The sequence below is a fragment of the Lissotriton helveticus genome, chromosome 6, assembly GCF_964261635.1.
Source record: "Lissotriton helveticus chromosome 6, aLisHel1.1, whole genome shotgun sequence".
Lineage (NCBI taxonomy): Eukaryota > Metazoa > Chordata > Amphibia > Caudata > Salamandridae > Lissotriton > Lissotriton helveticus.
In genome coordinates, this window is record NC_136067.1 from 1,837,931,865 (window position 1) to 1,837,949,491 (window position 17,627).

At 43.3% G+C, this 17,627-nt stretch overlaps 1 protein-coding gene across 1 annotated transcript in view; it reads right to left on the reverse strand.

The window, feature by feature from the left end:
• Positions 1 to 17,627, reverse strand: part of PACC1 (proton activated chloride channel 1) — a 157,059-nt gene that overhangs the window by 61,913 nt on the left and 77,519 nt on the right. Inside the window, exons 4-5 of the mRNA XM_078647116.1 lie at positions 13,128 to 13,282; positions 9,285 to 9,427 (exon numbers count right to left, since the gene is read on the reverse strand). Coding sequence (XP_078503242.1) covers positions 9,285 to 9,427; positions 13,128 to 13,282 — 298 coding nt within the window. The remainder of the gene's footprint in view (positions 1 to 9,284; positions 9,428 to 13,127; positions 13,283 to 17,627) is intronic.

Below are 17,627 nucleotides of genomic sequence, written 5' to 3' on the forward strand. Positions count from 1 at the left end.
CTTGGAGAAAAGAGTCAGTCGACCTCGCAGAGAGGGATCGCATGATGCTATCCATCCCCTCCCCAGTGGAGTGTCCAGGTATCACCTCGTACGGACGGCAAGAGAATAAGTCGGAAATCTCTTTTATCTTAAGTTTAAACTGATCAGACATATGAGGATAAAAAAAACACTGCATTTTGACTTTCTTTTAGTGGTTGTTAAAAAAAAATACTTTCATGGTGTTTTCACTGCTCTTGGATTATTAATCAACAGACCCGACAAGCTCACCCTTGCAGGCCGATCCTTGATGCACGCATTTACCAATTAATCCTCTCCAGTGTGTGAAAATAAACACTATAAACACAGAACCCTGTCAGCTGTTTTCTTTCTTTATATATGTCTTGTTAAACCTTCTCTGTAGTGTCAATGCAGTACAAAAGAAAACCACATTTTGGAATCAATGGGCCATAAGTACATAGGATAGGAGTAGTGATTTGCAAATAGCAATTTCATCCGAATCGCTATTTGGAAATCGCGATTCTCTATGTATGAAACGTTTTGTTTCATACTTGCGATTCGTAGTGGGTCACAAATTTACCTACCTCATGAAGATTAATGAGGTAGGTCGGAGTTTGCAACCCATTAGGAATCACAGCCATCACAGAGATGGTGGCCTGCTGACCACCATGTCTGTGATTGTGTTTTAATAAAGTTTTTTTGTTGTTGATGAAGTGCAACCCATTTTTCTTAAAGGAAAACAGGATGCGTTTCAACAATAAAAAATGAAACGCTTTGTTTTCATTTTTTAAGAGCCGGGAGTGACCACTCCCAGCTCTTAAAAAATGCTTTCCCAACATTCACAAAGAGGAAGGGGTCCCATGAGGACCCCTTCCAATATGTGAAGTCATTACCATCAGTTTTGAGTTGGTGGTAAAGTGAAAATGTTTTGCAACCACATTTCAGTCACAAAACATTTGTAGATACCAATGAACTTTGGTATTTGGAAGGGAAGCCCTGAACACGCCCTTCCAAACACCAAATCTCAAAACCCAAATTGTGATTTGTTAACAAGTTACCGAATCGTAATGAGGGCTCTGTACATTCCTAGAAACATTTTTCAGGTCGCAAACAGGCCGATTCTGCAATTCGCCCAGTTTGCGAGTGGAAAAATGCTTCGTATATATAGGCCAATGTTTTTAATGTCCCAACAGTGAACAGTGAGCATCTCATTTAAAATTTGATGTATAATAATGCACACTGTTGCATAAAAACACATTTTAAATATTTGTACATTATCCCACACAAAAACAAAAATTTCGCAAAACATTGACTAAATCATGTAGTATATAAAAGAAAACATAACAAGTAGCATGTATAAGATAGTACTATATTGCCATCGCCAGTGTTCAGGTGACAATTATAAATCTCAGTAATTTAGCAAACCAGTGGGGAAAAGATATGGGGCGATGCTGTCCTAGAATGGCTTGTTACCAAAACATACTGTCTGGCCATAAGAAGTGGGCAGGCCCCTGTACTCCCAATAGTAAGTTCAATTGGAGAGCAATAGGGCAGACTAGTTTAGTTTTGAGTCTCATTTGAACTTGCTTGGTTGGGTTGTCCATGAGTCTCCTGTAACAACTTGTATCAGACAGCTGTCTTGTGGCTTCCCTGATAGTTATCTGTAAGCAACAGGACCACATTACCGCCTTTATCTGCTTCTTTGATTATCAAATCATGGTTGCTTTGTAGTTTCTTTATGTCTGTTTTGTCTTTGATGCTCATATTTTGCAGCAAGGATTTCGTCCTTTTATTATATTTGAAGAATTCTTTGTCCAGATCTTGTGAGAACGCGTACGGAAAAGGTCTACAGAGTTTCCGGGCAGTAGTTGTGGGATAAACTTCAATGTGTCATGAACCTTGTTGGTCATAGTGTAGGTATTTCTTCTTGTGCCAGGCTCAAGGGTCAAGCATTCGGGGAGAAAGGTGTTACATTATTTGTTCTCTTTTAAACTGACTCACTAATTTCTTGTAACTTCCCTGCGTCTCTCGAGAGGAACCACACATTAGCTCAGGCTATTTCTAAGCCCATACTGAATAATGTTTATAGTACGCCAAACCCACATATTGTCACCACGCCCAGGTAATGTTACCTACAGACAAAATAATTATTTTACAAATTATGTTCTACTGTCTGTATGGGCTGTCTGACTCACTACAGCTCCCTCCATATTTAATAGGATCTTTTTCTGTTTGCACACTGCTTCTGCCGAGAACACAACAGCTTGAGACCAACTAAGGTACCCGCAACTGGGAATAGATTTTTAGTAGGTGTAGCATCCTCAATGTGTGTTAACCACAAGCTCCAGTCAGGATTAAATGCACCTTGTGGCCCTTACCCCCCACTTACTCTCGTCTGGTTACAAGCATATCAAACTTATCTCAATCCCTCAAAGCGAGACAAGAGGTTTTCACTCCTCTCACTTTGGATGGACTTGAACTATCATGTTACTTGGCTTAACAGTACCGTTAACACTTTTATATATTTTCATATAAAAAATTGACCGATTGTTGATATTGATTAAATATTCTATTGTCTTTTATAGGCATGCTAACGCACACTATAATGCATATGCTGTACCACCCATAGGCAATACCTCATCTTTGAAAATGTTCTAGCTGCCATTCATCTGGTCAGGCAACTGAACTGCCATTTTAATCAGTTCAATTTAATTCGCAAAGGTATCATGAATCCAACCTCTTGCCCTCACTCCCACTAAGATGGACCCTGAACCTTAATGAGACTACTAGCTTCTCTACCTAAATCGCATAGTATGTACCTAGTTCTGGGAGTAAATGTAGCAGTGTATGCAGCACATAGGTACAGTTTTCTTTATTTTAGAAATCATATAGAAAATATATGTTTTGGTCATTTTATCAACATATGTGTCTAGTATTGTTATTTTTAGCCTCCTTCTTCACTTTTTATTTTGTCTGTTTCCTGTATGGCTGATTTGTTTTTTTTTGAAAATTAAATGTGCACTTACTGATTACACTGCCTTAAAAAAGCCCCATGCAAAAAGAACAATTGATGGACAGAATGCAATGCCAGGCCAGGTCCTCCCTGAACTGGAAACAAGCATCCTAGGACCGGTTTTGGAGTTTCACCTCTCATCAGCCAGGATAGCTTGACTCCAGTGGAATAGAGAGCACGTGACCCATGTCTGGGCATGCCGCTAAGGGTGACAAATGCCACAAGCATTGGTAAATGCATTACGTTTCACCTATATGATTAATAGTAGGCTGTTTATTGTTGTAAGTTGTAGCTTGCTGAGTAGTACAATATAAGTTACAGAAAGTCTGTTAAAGTGTTATGACTTGATTATGCACAAAAAGGCGAGATATTGTGATGTTACTGGTGATACTAGTGGTATAGTTTCTTATGCACATTGAAAAAACCCCAGGCCTTCGAGCCACAATGGGGCGAAAAAAGTGTTGGGTGGCTAGCTAAACCTCACTAATATTAATCTAAATAAACCTATGTATTTAAGATGAAAAGTATTAATCTAATTGTATCATTAATTGACGGAGCTTATTCTCATGCAGCACCAAAATATGTGATTTTTAATTACACAGTTGTCATGTCTGCACACCGAAATCATGGTGTGTGGTATGTGGTGTGTGGTGTGTTGTGTGTTGTGCGTTGTGTGTTGTGTGTTGTGTGTGTGTGTGTGTGTGTGTGTTTTTTTTAACGGAACTGGTGTCTGGTTTCCTGCCCCTTCCCACCACTTGTTGTCCAAGGTCCTAGTGCCCTATGTCCAGGGCACGACATCTCCCCCCCTTGTTGCAAAACAAACATAGTTGTGACACCAGCTGTTGTACAGAGAGCGAGAGAGATGAAACTCATCACATCTCTTCAATCAGTCTCTTTGGCCTTTTGCATTCTCTTCTCTGCCGTGTCTCTCCTTTGTCCATCTGCGCGCCTTCATCCTGTCTGGTGCCTCCCAGAGCAGTTGCCTGTCTGTCTTCTTCCTCGACCTTCAATTCCTTGTGGTAGCGCCCTGCTGATGCTGTTACATGGGGCCTTTCACTTCAGTCACCGTCAGCGGCTCCTTCGAGAATGGGCTGTCTGACTTCCTCAGCTGTCTTCGCCGCACTACCACTTTGTCTCCTTGCTTTAGTTGCGCCGGAGTGGCGTGCCTCCTTGCGTCTGCGTATATCTTAATTTTTGCTTTTGCTTCTTGATCTTTGGTGGCAATGCTGCCTCGCTGTTGCTTTGATACCACCTCCAGCTGTGGTATCCTCGTCCTGCTCAACAGGCCCAGCACTAGCTCAGCGGGACACCGTCCTGTGGAGCTGAGAGGAGTGTTTCTATAGTCCCTTAGTATTTGGCACAGGGCCTGCCCTATCGATATCTGTCAGCTTAGCCCGTTGTACAGCCTTCTTTATCGTTCCCATGAACCTTTCTGCCATGCCATTTGCCTGTGGCCACAACAGCGTTATTTTCCGGTGACGGATCCCTAGGTAGTCCATAAATTTTCTGAATTCCTCCCCTGAGAAGGGTGGACCATTGTCAGTCTTTAGAGTTTGAGGGGAGCCCCACGCCGCAAAAACATCATCCATAGCCGGCAGCGTCGCGCTTGCTGATGTTGACGCCACTTGTCGCACAATGGGAAACCTGAAAAATTCATCAATTATCACAAGCAGATAGTTTCCTGTCTCCAGGGGCCCATAGAAATCCGCTGCCAACTCGGTCCACACTGCCTTCGGGAGCTCTGACATCTGTAGGGGCTCCGGTTTTACCAGCTGTCCTGTCACTTAACAGATATGGCAGTGTGCGACTGCGGCTTCTACCATGTTGTCTAATCCTGGGTACCACACTTTTTCCCGTAGCATTTTCTTTGTTGCTACCATGACCCTATGTGATTCATGCGCTAAGTCCACCGTCTGTCTCCTCAGCACTCCTGGCATTACTATTCTCGTTCCTCTCATCATTATTCCATTTTTGGTCTCTGAGAGCTCTTCATGGATCTTTTTGAATGCCAACATTTCTTCTTTGATCACCCCTTTTTCCTTGATGCTGTTGTTGTTGACATGCCTCCACCTCTGCTGTCTTGTCACTGTTTTGATCGCTTGCATTGTTGGATCCCTCTCTGTTTCTTGTTCCAGTTCTTCCATCTTTATCGATGCCGGAGTATTATGTTTTAGTACAAAGTTCAGGTACTCCTCCGCCATTGATGTTGCCTCAGGTGCGTGCGGTAGAGGGTGCCTCGACATGTAGTCTGCCGGGTTGTGCTCTTTTCCTGGTTTGTGTATGATCTTGAAGTTGTAGTCCATGAGTCTTATGCCCCACCTCTCTATTCGGGGCGGTATTTTCGCATTAGGGTTTCCATTGATCGTTACCAGTGCCTGGTGATCCGTAGGCTACTATGCATCTTGGTGAGTCTTTGCCTGGCCTGTGTTGTGCCAGTATCGCTCCCAACACCACCGGGCTGGCGTTCACCGTCAATTCTGTGCATAGCAGTGGATCAAAGTATGCAAGGTGGTCTACTGCTATCACTGCTTGTCTGATGGCTTCAAATGCTTTGTTTCAGTCTTCTGTCGACATGAAGGTCTGGCATTGTTTGGTCAGTTCTCTCAGTGGCGTGCTCACCGTGGCAAAATCTTTTATGTATCTTGCGCAGTAGCTAGCAAGCCCGAGGAATGACGTTACTTCTGCAACGTCGCTTAGATGTTTTGCTTTTTCTAGCGTGTCCACTTTGCTGCGATCTGGTCGCATCGCTTTTTTGGAGAAAATGTGTCCAAAGAACACCAATTCGTCTCGACCAATTTCGCACTTGTCCTCGTTTAGCGTCAGCCCTGCTTGTTCTAGCTGTGAGCATACGCCTCGCAGTGCTTTGTCATGTTTATCATCTGATTTGCTGAACACCAGAATGTCGTCACTGTAGTTCAGACTGTTTTTTACCGGCCTTATTACTTGTCGTATTGTCTCTTGGAATATTTTAGCTGCCGATGAGATTCCAAATCTCAAACGCTTGTATCGGAAAAGACCCATGTGCGTGGAAAATGTTGTGATTTATCTAAACTGAGGGTCAAGTTCTAGCTGATGATATCCTTTGCACAGGTCCAGCTTTGAGAATCGTCGTGTAACTGTCGGCAGCTGATCATGTCGTCGAGGTGCGGTCCAGGGTGTCTTTCACGTTCGATTGCTGTGTTCGGTATTCTCATGTCAACACAGATGCGAATTTTGGATGTGTTCTTCTTTGGCACTGCCACTATTGGCGACACCCATGGCGTTGGTCCCTCTGCCGGCTCTATGATGTCCTGATTTAGCAACGCTTCAATTTCTTCCTCTACTTGTGGTTGTAGGTGTATCGGTACTCGCCTATGGTGTTGAGCCACTGGTTTTACTGCTTCATTGATGTGCAGTGTTATTTGTCGTCCTTTTAGCTTCCCTAGACCCTGTAGGAGTCCGGGATACTCTTGCAGAATGCTTTTCTTCTCTGACATGTGGTATGTCATTGCAAGGAGGCCTATTACATGTGCCGTGACCTTACTCAGTAGGCACGGTGCCGGAATGTCACCATTGAGTACATGTATGTCTTCGGATACACACATGTTGTTGCATGTGGCACCGCTGTCTAGCATGAACCGTGTTTTGTGTGGCCCCACATCTATGGTCATGGTCTCTGTTTTCTTTACTTCATTTTTCCCGATCAGGTGGATGCTTTCTCGACTCGTGTATTCTTCGGTGGACAGGGCAACAGCATCGGACATGAGGTATAGGTGTTCTACCTTTTCTTCTTCCTCTTCTTCCCCTAATTCAGCCGATGAGCTTCAGTTTGTCATTTCCATGTGCCTGGCATGCCTGCTCTTCGTTGTCCGCGGTCTTCCCGGTCTTCCTCTCTCACTTCTGAACTGCAGTCCCAGACATGCACTGGCAAAGTGATTGCTCCTGTTACATTTCCTGCATGTCTGGCCCATTGCCGGGCACGCGCCTTTGTGTGGTAATTCAAGTCTGCATCTGTAGCAGGCAATTTCTGGTTGCTTCCTTGCTGCCTGTTCATTGTAGCCTTTCTTCCAGGTGTTTTTGCTGTTGTTCTCCGCCATGCGGTGCCCTTGTTCTATTCGCCATTCCTTGCCCCGCTCCATCTGTTTCGCTTCCACCGTTGTCCTTGCCTCGGCCCTTGCCAATGACAAGATTTTCTCCAGCGAGATTAGTTCTTTCAGAATTCTCGCGCGGAATTCCGTGTCACGATATCCTTCAATGATGCGCAGGCGAATCGCTTGTTCATTGTCAAACTTGTCGAATTCACAGTGTGTCACCAGCTTGCGTAGCCGTGTCGCGAAGTCATCGAGCAATTCATCCGTGTGCTGAAATGCTATTGTGAAGTGTACCTCTCAAAGTAATTGTTTCTATGTGGATCAAATTTGCTTAAGAGACACTTTATTAGCCCTTTGTATGTCGACGTCTCTTCTTTTGGGAGTGTTACTAGCAGGTCGTCCACTTCATCGCCTACCAGATTTAGAAACAGATCCATTTGTTTGGCCTCTGTTACATCCGTGGCGCGCATGTACCGCTCAAATTTTCTAATGCATCGCGCCCATCGGATCCCTACTTGCGGCTCTGATAGGTTGAATGGGAGAGGTCTGCGGTATTGGGCGCTCTGTTTCTCACTTCTTTGTTCAGTCATCTTTGGGGCTGCAGCGCCTCTTTCACACTTTCTTTCTTCTATGGTCTTTGTTTGGTGCACTCTCACTATTCCTCAGATATCACTTACTTGTTGCCTTTTTCTTCTTAGTTGTTTCTTCTTATGTCTCTTTGTTGTCTTGTTAGCTATTCTGCAACTTTATTTTATCTTTCCTTTCCTTCTTTATTATCTTCTTGCTTACTTTTGCATTTGCTTGTGCTTTATTCTTTTTGCTGTGCTCTTATTGGCACTTGTTCTGCCTTTGCTCTTTGTTTCCTGGCCCTAAAATGGCCGCCAGGCCTCTCCCGCTCCCGATTGGTCACAATTGCCTGACTTCAAAATGGCCGCCCAGATTTTGGGACCAATCCAGACTTCGCCTGACCTTAAAATGGCCGCCCGGTCTTCTGCGGCACTGATTGGCCAACCAGCCTGACCTTAAAATGGCTGCTCTTACTCTCGCAAAATTTCTTTGAGTTTCTCGCGGTCGAGGCTTTTGTTCTAGGATGTAGGGGGATTCTCACCGGCTTCCAAGTGCTGCCGGACGATCGTTGCTTCGCGTTCCTCACTGGTCCTGTTGCGGCCGAGGTGGGCTCCCGCGCAGCGACTTCTTTCCGGTCACTCGAACCAGGGTGGGCTCCTGGCTTCGCTTTTTGCCTGTACCGGGTACCGGACACACGTGCGCTTCTCTTGGCACCTTCGTCGCCAGTTGTTGTGCCTGCACACCGAAATCACGACATGGACCAAGGGTTCTAATCAGGTATCTTTATTTCTTATGCTTACAGCTTGCTTCTTAACGTCCTGTCCCCTCGTTAGTTTCTGTGTGTGTGATTGTGTGTTGACCTAAACCGATGTTCGCTTTCTTGCCCCTTCCCACCACTCGTTGTCCAGGGTACTAGTGCCCTTTGTCCAGGGCACGACACACTCTCTGCCCGATTTCTCTCTAACTGACAATTTAAAACTACACGGCCTATGGCCTCATGGTTTGTAAATACCACGAGAAACCCTTGATGAAAGTATTGGCCCATTTTGCACAATTAACCATTGTGTAGTCTATAAAATTACAAGACACTTTGGTCTTAAAATGCTTCACTTTCTCTTTGGTGTAAAACAGCAATACATTTCTAAACATCTCAATGATGCAAAATGTAGTGGCACAGCAGTAGTAGAGTGCCACTGACACAAGTATTGAAGAGTTTTCCAATACTGATTCTGTTCAATGATTCGTGACTGAGATTTTTGATTGAAAGAGTTCACAAATGATCACAAGGACTAAACGTCTGAGCACAACTGACTTGCGGACATTTCACCGCAGGGCAAACACTGAAAAACTCTCGATGCTGGTATTTCCCTGTGATGATTGCCATTTTATTTTGACTCAGAGTGCCCCTCCCTGGTGCCCCTGCTCCCCTCCCCCGCCTATTGGTATTATGCCACCATCAACTTCAGCGCAGTGCAGGTGGAGAAATGTCCGTCAGCAAAAGAAAAAGCACCACAAAGTCAGCATACCAGTGTGGGCTATAGCCTACATTATATCATACACTCACTGTTCGGTACAAGTTAAATTGTCATCTTTTGCTAATATCATTCTAAGTAATCAATGGAAGCCATCTTGCTTACCTGTTAAGGAAATCATGGAAAGAGGAAAAGAGCAGGTAGTCAATAGCACTGAAGTCCTGTTCGGTTTCATTCAAATGGAACTGCAAGAACACCAGTTCTCTTTTCCTAACGTCACGGGGACCTTCAACAATCAGGGCATGCTTCTATAAGGAGAGAACAAAGCATAAGAAACGGATAAAATGTATATGAGCGAGAGAATTAAACAACTCTTTTCATCTTCCCAAAATAAGGAATTCTTGCTGGGAAAACAGTGCTTGTTGGATTCCTAAATTCAGCACTAACATAGTAGAAACCAATACATTACCCTTTCATCTTTACCAAGAAGATGTCGGTTAGTCAACACAAGCATACAATATCTGTGAAAAGCTGTAAAGGATTTGAGGCAAAGCTGACAGCCTACTCGTAGTGTTGATTGCCTGATGGGGAACTCGCTGAAATATCTTAACACCATAGTTCACACCATAACCATTATCAAGTACTTCTACAACTTTTACAACCAACTATACCATTAGAATGCTTAGCCAAGCAGCCAGAATGGCAGACTATCTGGATAAGGCTGGAAAGTCTACCATTTATGCCTCAACAACAACCTGACACCCATTTTTGCTCTAGAAATCTTAAAAGGAAAGCTGTTAAATACATTTGACGTGGGAACAGAGGATGCATTACCCTGGTTGCCTTTTGTCATTGAGACAGTTATGAGATAGAGATAATCTCCGCATTACTTCCACCCTAACAACCTGGTGCATTATCAGGTGGCAGAGCAAGGAGTCTTCACCTAGAACACTGAGCTTTAAGAAACTAAAAACACTCTCCCTTACTACAAGTTGAGGTGCAGATCTTGCAGACTTTCTACAATCATAAGCCCTAAACATTCATTTTCATGTCAATATTGACTATGCTAAAAGGGGGTTAAATGTACTACACACTGGTCACAAATTGCGACCAGTAAAGAATTTTATAAACCAACCTATGTAAAATTATGAATCGGAAGGGGTCACAACTGGATCTACCTTGTGAATATGAATGGGGTAGGTTGCAAATTGCGAATCACTCCAATTGATGTCTGTAATAGGAATGGTGTCCTGCTATGGTCAGCAGACCTCCATATCTGTGATCAACTTTCAATAAAGGAAACTTTTAAAATGTAGTCCGTTTTGTTAAATGGAAATGATGCTGCAATTACAAAAGAAATCGTTTTGTTTTCCACGTTTGTTGGAGAGTTGGTACTAGTTCCCTGGATCACTGCCTACTCGCCAACAAACTTCTTGTTTATATTCACAAAGTGGAAGGGGGTCCCAAGGGCACCTGTTTCCGTTTGCAAATGTCTTACTATCACATTGCAAGAATTGGTAATTTTTCAATGGTTTGCCACCAGATTTCAGTTATAAAACATTGCTATTGTCATACTGTATCGGTATTTGGTAGGGATGCCTACAACAAACCTTATCAAAATAACGATTTGGTATGGAGTCGCAATCCCATTTTAGTTGTAGGTAAATGATTACCCACTCATAAAATGGGAGAGGCACATTAGAAAAAGAGCATTTTTTGTTGTCGCCACTCTGAATTGGAGCATTTGTGGTTGTAAAAATGCATTGTACCCCTCGCCCTGTATTGCCAAAATTAAAAGCAATATCTTGGGCTGCCTGCTACACCCAGTAAGGACGGTTCATTCTATGTTATGACATTATGGTAGGCAGAGACAATGTGCTTGACATTTTCAAAAAGACTTTAAAAATTGGGTCCGCCAACTAACTCTTTGGAATGGAGTCTTGTAGGTTCTCAGACATGTGCTAATGTCTCCTCCCTCACTTTGCAAAATGTTCCAACCTGCGCCATAGCATACATAGGATTGAACGTAGCAAATGCAGCATCCCCAAAGACTAGATTTCCATATGTCAGGAAACCACGAAGACCATCTTTACAAGCATTAAAGAAGAGGGGAGAGGAGTTGGCCTAACGGCTTGGGCGGTCAACCTCGAATCTGGGGTACCGGGTTCGAGTCTCGCCAATGATGCTGAACATCCTGTGATTCTGGGCAAATCACTTACTGGGACATGCATCAACATTGGAGTTTGTGATTCCTTAACTGCGAAAAATAAGGAATCGCAATTAAGGAATCGCAAACTGCAATGCATCAAGAAATCGCTAAATAAATTGCGATTTCTTAAAATTCCTTAATTGCGATCCTCAATTTAAGAATCATAATTAAGGAATCCCTTCCCATTCATTCCTATGGGCCTAGAGGCCCGTAGGAATGAATGGGAAGACATTCTAATTTTGTGAATCGCAATTAAGGAATCGCAAAATGAGAATGCAATTCCAAGGGTGCAGGGGGGTCCACCCTGTTGCACCCCTGAAATTTGCCATTAAGTACATTTTCACACACACATGCCCCAAGGGCATGTGTGTGTGTAAAATGGCACTTTGAAAAATGCACTTTTGTGCATTTTTCAAAGTTTTCGCAAATTACCATGAAGGTCAACTTCATGGTAATTTGCACCCCTTATTTGCGAATTCGCAAATTGTAAGTTTGATGCATTGCATTTAAGGAATCTCAATTTGAGATTCCTTAAATGCAATCGCAATTTAAGAAATCGCAATTTTGCGATTTCTTAAATTACGAGAACAACAAAATGCATAATGCATCCCAAAAATGGAAATTGCATTCGCAAACGGCTGAATTTTGCGATTCGCACCGTTTGCAAATGCAATTTCCTTTGATGCATGTGCCCATTAATCTCCCCGTGCCTAACAAAGAGGGCAGACAAGCAACAGTTACTTCTGATGAAGGAGCTCATTAGCACATCCATAAAAATCATTGCACATGATCTGTAATGCCAGAAGCATGAGTATGTTCCTCCTCTTTGGACTAGGATGTACAAGACAAAGAAAATGATCTTACTAAACTGACTATCATCAAACAATAGGGAAAGGTATAGCAAAATCACAAAGCAATCTGTTGGCATTCTTCTGCTCCAATCAAGGCCTTTCCAGACTTGACATATATATACATCTAAAAATAAAATGTAAGACAGGCTTCGAAATCTAAGCTGCTTTCTTCACCTTCGTCCTCACACACAAAACCCAGATTTAAATGCAAGCCCACCTCCAGTGAAGAGGCGTCTGCAACTTTCCATTAATTAGGTCAATCTCTTGCCACCCACCATGCCTTCCTGACAGGGAACTCAAAGAGACTTTCTGAGATTTCCAGAGAAGATTTAAAGAAATCACAAGATGTGTACAATTGAGGTGGTACCACCTTCACCATAGTTTTTATCGTACAGTGTTTTTGAAAACGGTGTACCTGAGGCCCAAACTAGAGCTGCAGTCTCAAAATTGGTTCCTCACTCAGGACTGGCCCAAGTTGGTGACACTCACTCAGGTCTTGGCAGACCTACACAAACGTATGCCATTCACTCAGCTACAATCATCATATATTTCGCTCTTAGAATCTCCTGCTAATGTTTTCTCTTGATTTTGTGGCTTAAAATATTTGATACTCCATGGCACATAATCGGATCTCTGCCATTTGACCATGGTGTAATAGTCACATTGTTATAACATGATTCCATGTTGTCTGTGGCACTGTAGGACAGTTTTGGCTTAGTAGCAGTCAGGACCTTTTATGCTAGGGTTTTTCATTCTTTACTGCTGGCTAAAAGGCAACGACTGGCTTTTAAGCCACCAACACATGCAACACCTTGGCAGTGGGGTAACCCTGAAGTGCAGATATCTTGCAGCAATGCTTACATCACTCATTTCGCACACAAGAGCTGGAAGAACTAGAGCAGGCATCAGCAGATTTTCTTATTATTCTTACTAACGCTTTATTCTTACCATGGTCTGGTTCGTAAAAGGATCCGTGTAGTTGATGCGCTCTGTGACGCAATCAATTGCTTCTGGCTGGCCAGGGTTTATTAGGGGAGGGATGTGGTCATAATAGTGATGCCTGCAGCTCAGCAGTTCAGCCTCACCGGGGTAAAGGGCGATGCCTGTAACAGAAACAGGAGGAGATATTACTAATGGGGATAAACAAGCATGTCTGAAAATGCACATTACAGGTAACGCCTAAACAAGGACACCACCAATAAACAGCCGCGGCTGTCGATTAAAATAATTAAACATTCCATCTAACTACTAGCTTCGTCAGATATGTGGATTCCCAACGTCATAACATATCTACTGGGAAACTGGGTACACGTATAAAACAGATATGATGTGATAAAAATCCAACATTTCCATTGATCTTGTACTACCTATTTACCTACATATCAATAGAGTTTGTAGCTGTATCCTTTTAAAAGACAGTAAATTAAGAAGGCAAGACAAACATGTTGCATTTTAAAATGCTGCAGCTTCTACAAAAGACATGCATTTTAGACACGTGCTGTTTTGTTTTTTACATGTATGAGGGAAAATATTTTGCATTTCCGATATGAACACTATATAGATGTCCAAAACATGTTGTACGCATTTGCAGCCGTCATACAAAAGTGATCAATTTGGCATTTTCATTTCAGAAACAGCTTTCATTTTCTTTTAAATACAGGTCACCTGTCCGTTAAACTAATGTGAGTTATTTGAGAACATCTTACATTTTTCTCTAACAATAAGTTGAGCATATATGTCCTGCAAGCTGACAGCCACGATTCAAACTTGTGCATCTTTCACCTAACTTGTGCCCACATTCGAGGTCACTGTCGAAAATGTGAAATATACTTATTTAATCGCGAAATAATTTTTCATTTTTGGGAAGTGAGCATGCAGCTGGGAGCGAATTTGTAGATGTGAGTGCTACAGAGAGCCAAAGAGCCGAAGAACACGACAAAAGGAAAAGGATGCATTTCTAACTAAAGTACTTCCAGTCATCATCCTATGGAATATCCATGTTTAGCCATGTGGAACATGGAATATTACCTTTCACTGATCTACTTGAATACGAAGGAAGATAAGTTCACGTACTTTGCATTACCTCTTGGAATGAACGTCTTTTCCTCCACATTTAGCAAGAAAATCGTTCTGGTGCAAGCACTGGCGGAATAGCCTGGCGGTGGGGTGGTGGGTGGGTGGGGGGCAGAAAGTCCACCCAGACACCAAGGAAGAATTATAAAATTAAAAATTTGGTGGGCGCTAGTCTGTCCTGACATCAGACCGTATAGCCTTCCCTATAGCCGCACTTGTTTTTCTACCACAATGTGGCCTACAACATCCCCATTCCCACAGCAAACAAGAGAACATTTGAATTTCTTTGGGTGTACTTTTGACATATGGGCCAAAGGTGAGAGGGTAAATACCAATTTCCTCTTACTTGCTATGGTGAATGGCCATACTGTTTGGGCACTTGTTCAACTGGCAGCCAGGGAACTCTACTAACCATGAGCATTCCTGAGACCTAGAGAACCAAGTGAATCCATGGTGGTGTTGCCTGCATGGTTCCACGACATTTTCTTTCTCAAAATGCCATGCAAACTCCAAACTTTGGCTAAAATCATGTGCTATCCTCACATTTAAATGAGGTAAGATGTCAAATCTGCAGGTAGGCACAAAATTCCTACCATCCAGCATTTCCATGCTTCTCCGAATAAAAACAGTACACCAATTTAACGTTTGTATTTCCTTTGACAACACCTTTATGCTCATACAGTTCATCCACAAACACTACCACCTCATTGGTATCTACAGATTGTACATCAAGCCATAACAAGTGAGAACCTCACAACAATAGAAGATTGGGCACACCATCCCAAATTGATATGCAGGCCAAAGTTTACAAGGAATGTCTACTCCTTGCATTGGGTAAACCACAGTTCTCTGCAACTTTCTGCATCACAAACAAGTAATACACTGCTAAGCCTTGCTCTAAATACATTTATCTGCATGTATCTGTTGCTTCATAGCACTCATACCTAGATGACATTTTTGAGCTAAATTCAACAACCTTTCCTACAAACCCTGTGATATGACCAACCATTCACCACATCACACAATATCACTATCCTAAGACAATTCTACAGCATCATTATTTTACTGCAATACCCCCTTGTCAATGCCACTGTTATCCAGTTATGCATTTTTATATTCTCTGCAGGTCTGCTCTGATTAATGTCTTGCATTCTTCAGTTTTGAAATGTATCTCTCTGCTTTTTAAAATAACCTTGCCACAGAACAATCATCTTCACACACTAAATCATCTATGACTGAGAACACAATTTAATGTATACCATGCTGTTCATAATAGCACCAGCAGGAACACTGGCAGCACCGCGGGAGTAGTGGGGGACTTCCTGACCGAGGAAGCCTTGCTCTCTGGTTGGAGGTGGGGCTACCCGATGCTCTAAGAAGTGCCAACGCCTTCCCACTGCGCGAGACCCCAGACCCCTTGTCACCCAATTATGCCATCAATGCTAAGCCTTGCCAGCCAAAACGTATACCATCTATTTTTGGAAAGCCGAAAACATGCAGCACAAAAAACTGTTCTATTAACCATTTATTAGTGTCTCACATTCCAAACGATGTTGTACAAGAGGCTGAGGAAGTGATAAGTTCCGAACTTCCTCCTAGGGTCTTTGATAATGCCTCAATTGATACTAGTTTAGCTACTGATCTTACACTTTCAAATAGATTTCTCCCACTCCAGCACACACATGAGTCTCCGGACACAGTGGGATGGGCCTAGGTGAGTGCCACACTATAGATAATGGGAGTCAGGAAACAAGAGTTGACCTAGGGCCCGAGATACTCTAGCACGGTCCATATGCGAGATTGCCACCACTGATCAGGTCTTGATGGGTCAAGATTCTCTTAAGATCATAGTTGATCTGAGGTCCGAGGTGAACTTTCGGAAAAAGGACGTCCTAGAGTTAACGGATCAAACTAAATTATTAATACATAAAGGTGCCACTGAAGCCCAACCTTTTAAGCCGTCTGCCGCAAAATATTTAACCTGCACTACAACTTCAGGTAGTTCGATGGCTCTTACTCCCGGACTGGTTGAAAGCTCCACCCGTAAGAACCCCTCTGACCCTATGCCTAGGAATATTACACCCGATGTTAATATTGCCCGCAGACACACACCAGGCCTGCTGCAAACCAATGGTCTTCCAATTCTCCCCGCATTTATGCTCGCTTCCGTCGAGCCATACCTGGCAGGCAAGTTGAAGCACAAGGCCCCCCCAAGAGTATTTTCTGACCAACGCCCCCAGAATATTGACACTCATGTGTCATGAAAATGAAGATTCCGTTATCAATAAAAGTATACATTGGATACGCCATGTGAGGGGGTGTCGTTCAGTAAGCAGAGAGGACATCTATGGGGCCGAAAGGATTAATGGAGTTAATTCCTTGTCAGACTCTACTGAGCTGCTTTTTGGGTGATGCGAACCTTGCCCACAATTTAATCGCATTGGAATCTAGGTTCAATCCTTCCACTCACACAAGGATACAGATATTGAATATCGCCCATTAACGCGCCCACTGGCACCATCTATTCATAGTCTAGCACATCAGCTGAGCCCCAGATCGATTTTCGATGCAAATGATTGACTTGCATACCAAATTTCGTCACTAGGCTCTATATCACACCATTCCACTCTACTCTCTTATCCTCCTGAGGCCATCTACCCTGATGCTTCAATCCTACCTCTAGTCACCGCTCTGTGCCCTACGACCGACGAAGGGTGCTTGACCGCATCAAATGGTCACAGAAAGGGGGGCCATCCCGTAAGACTCCGGACTGGTTCTCAGGGAGGAGTTATGGGAGTAGGTGTAAACTCCGTAGTTTTAGGTAATAGAGATCACGCAACCAAACTCAACCTTGTGTCATGGAATGTTGCCGGAGTGAGAACAAAATTTGCACTTGCCCATTGGACCCAATACGTAGAAAAGAATGACATCTGCATTCTACAAGAAATGTGGTCACCTTCGCCCATCTTTATCCCTGGGTACACCATACACCATCGGCCTGCAATTACTAGCAAACCTGGGCACCCAGCTGGGGGTTTACTCATTCTAATCAAAATCGATCTTCACTGTCTGCCAAAGTACTCAAGACTAAAAGCCCAGATATACTAGCTGTCCAGATAAGGGCGGAGGATGGGCGGGGGGTGGATCTTTTAACATGTACGCCAGATGGACAAAAGCGGGAAGCATATCATCCACCCTCCAGGAGTTGGAGAACCATTTAGACGCTAGAAATACCCGGATGTATGACGCTACATCGCGGCAACACTCATCGCGTGCATTTACATCGCGGCTATCACATCGGCCCGACCATTACATCGTGAGTCAACACATCGCTGACCTTGGCAACGCGATTACATTCATTCCTATTGGCCCGAA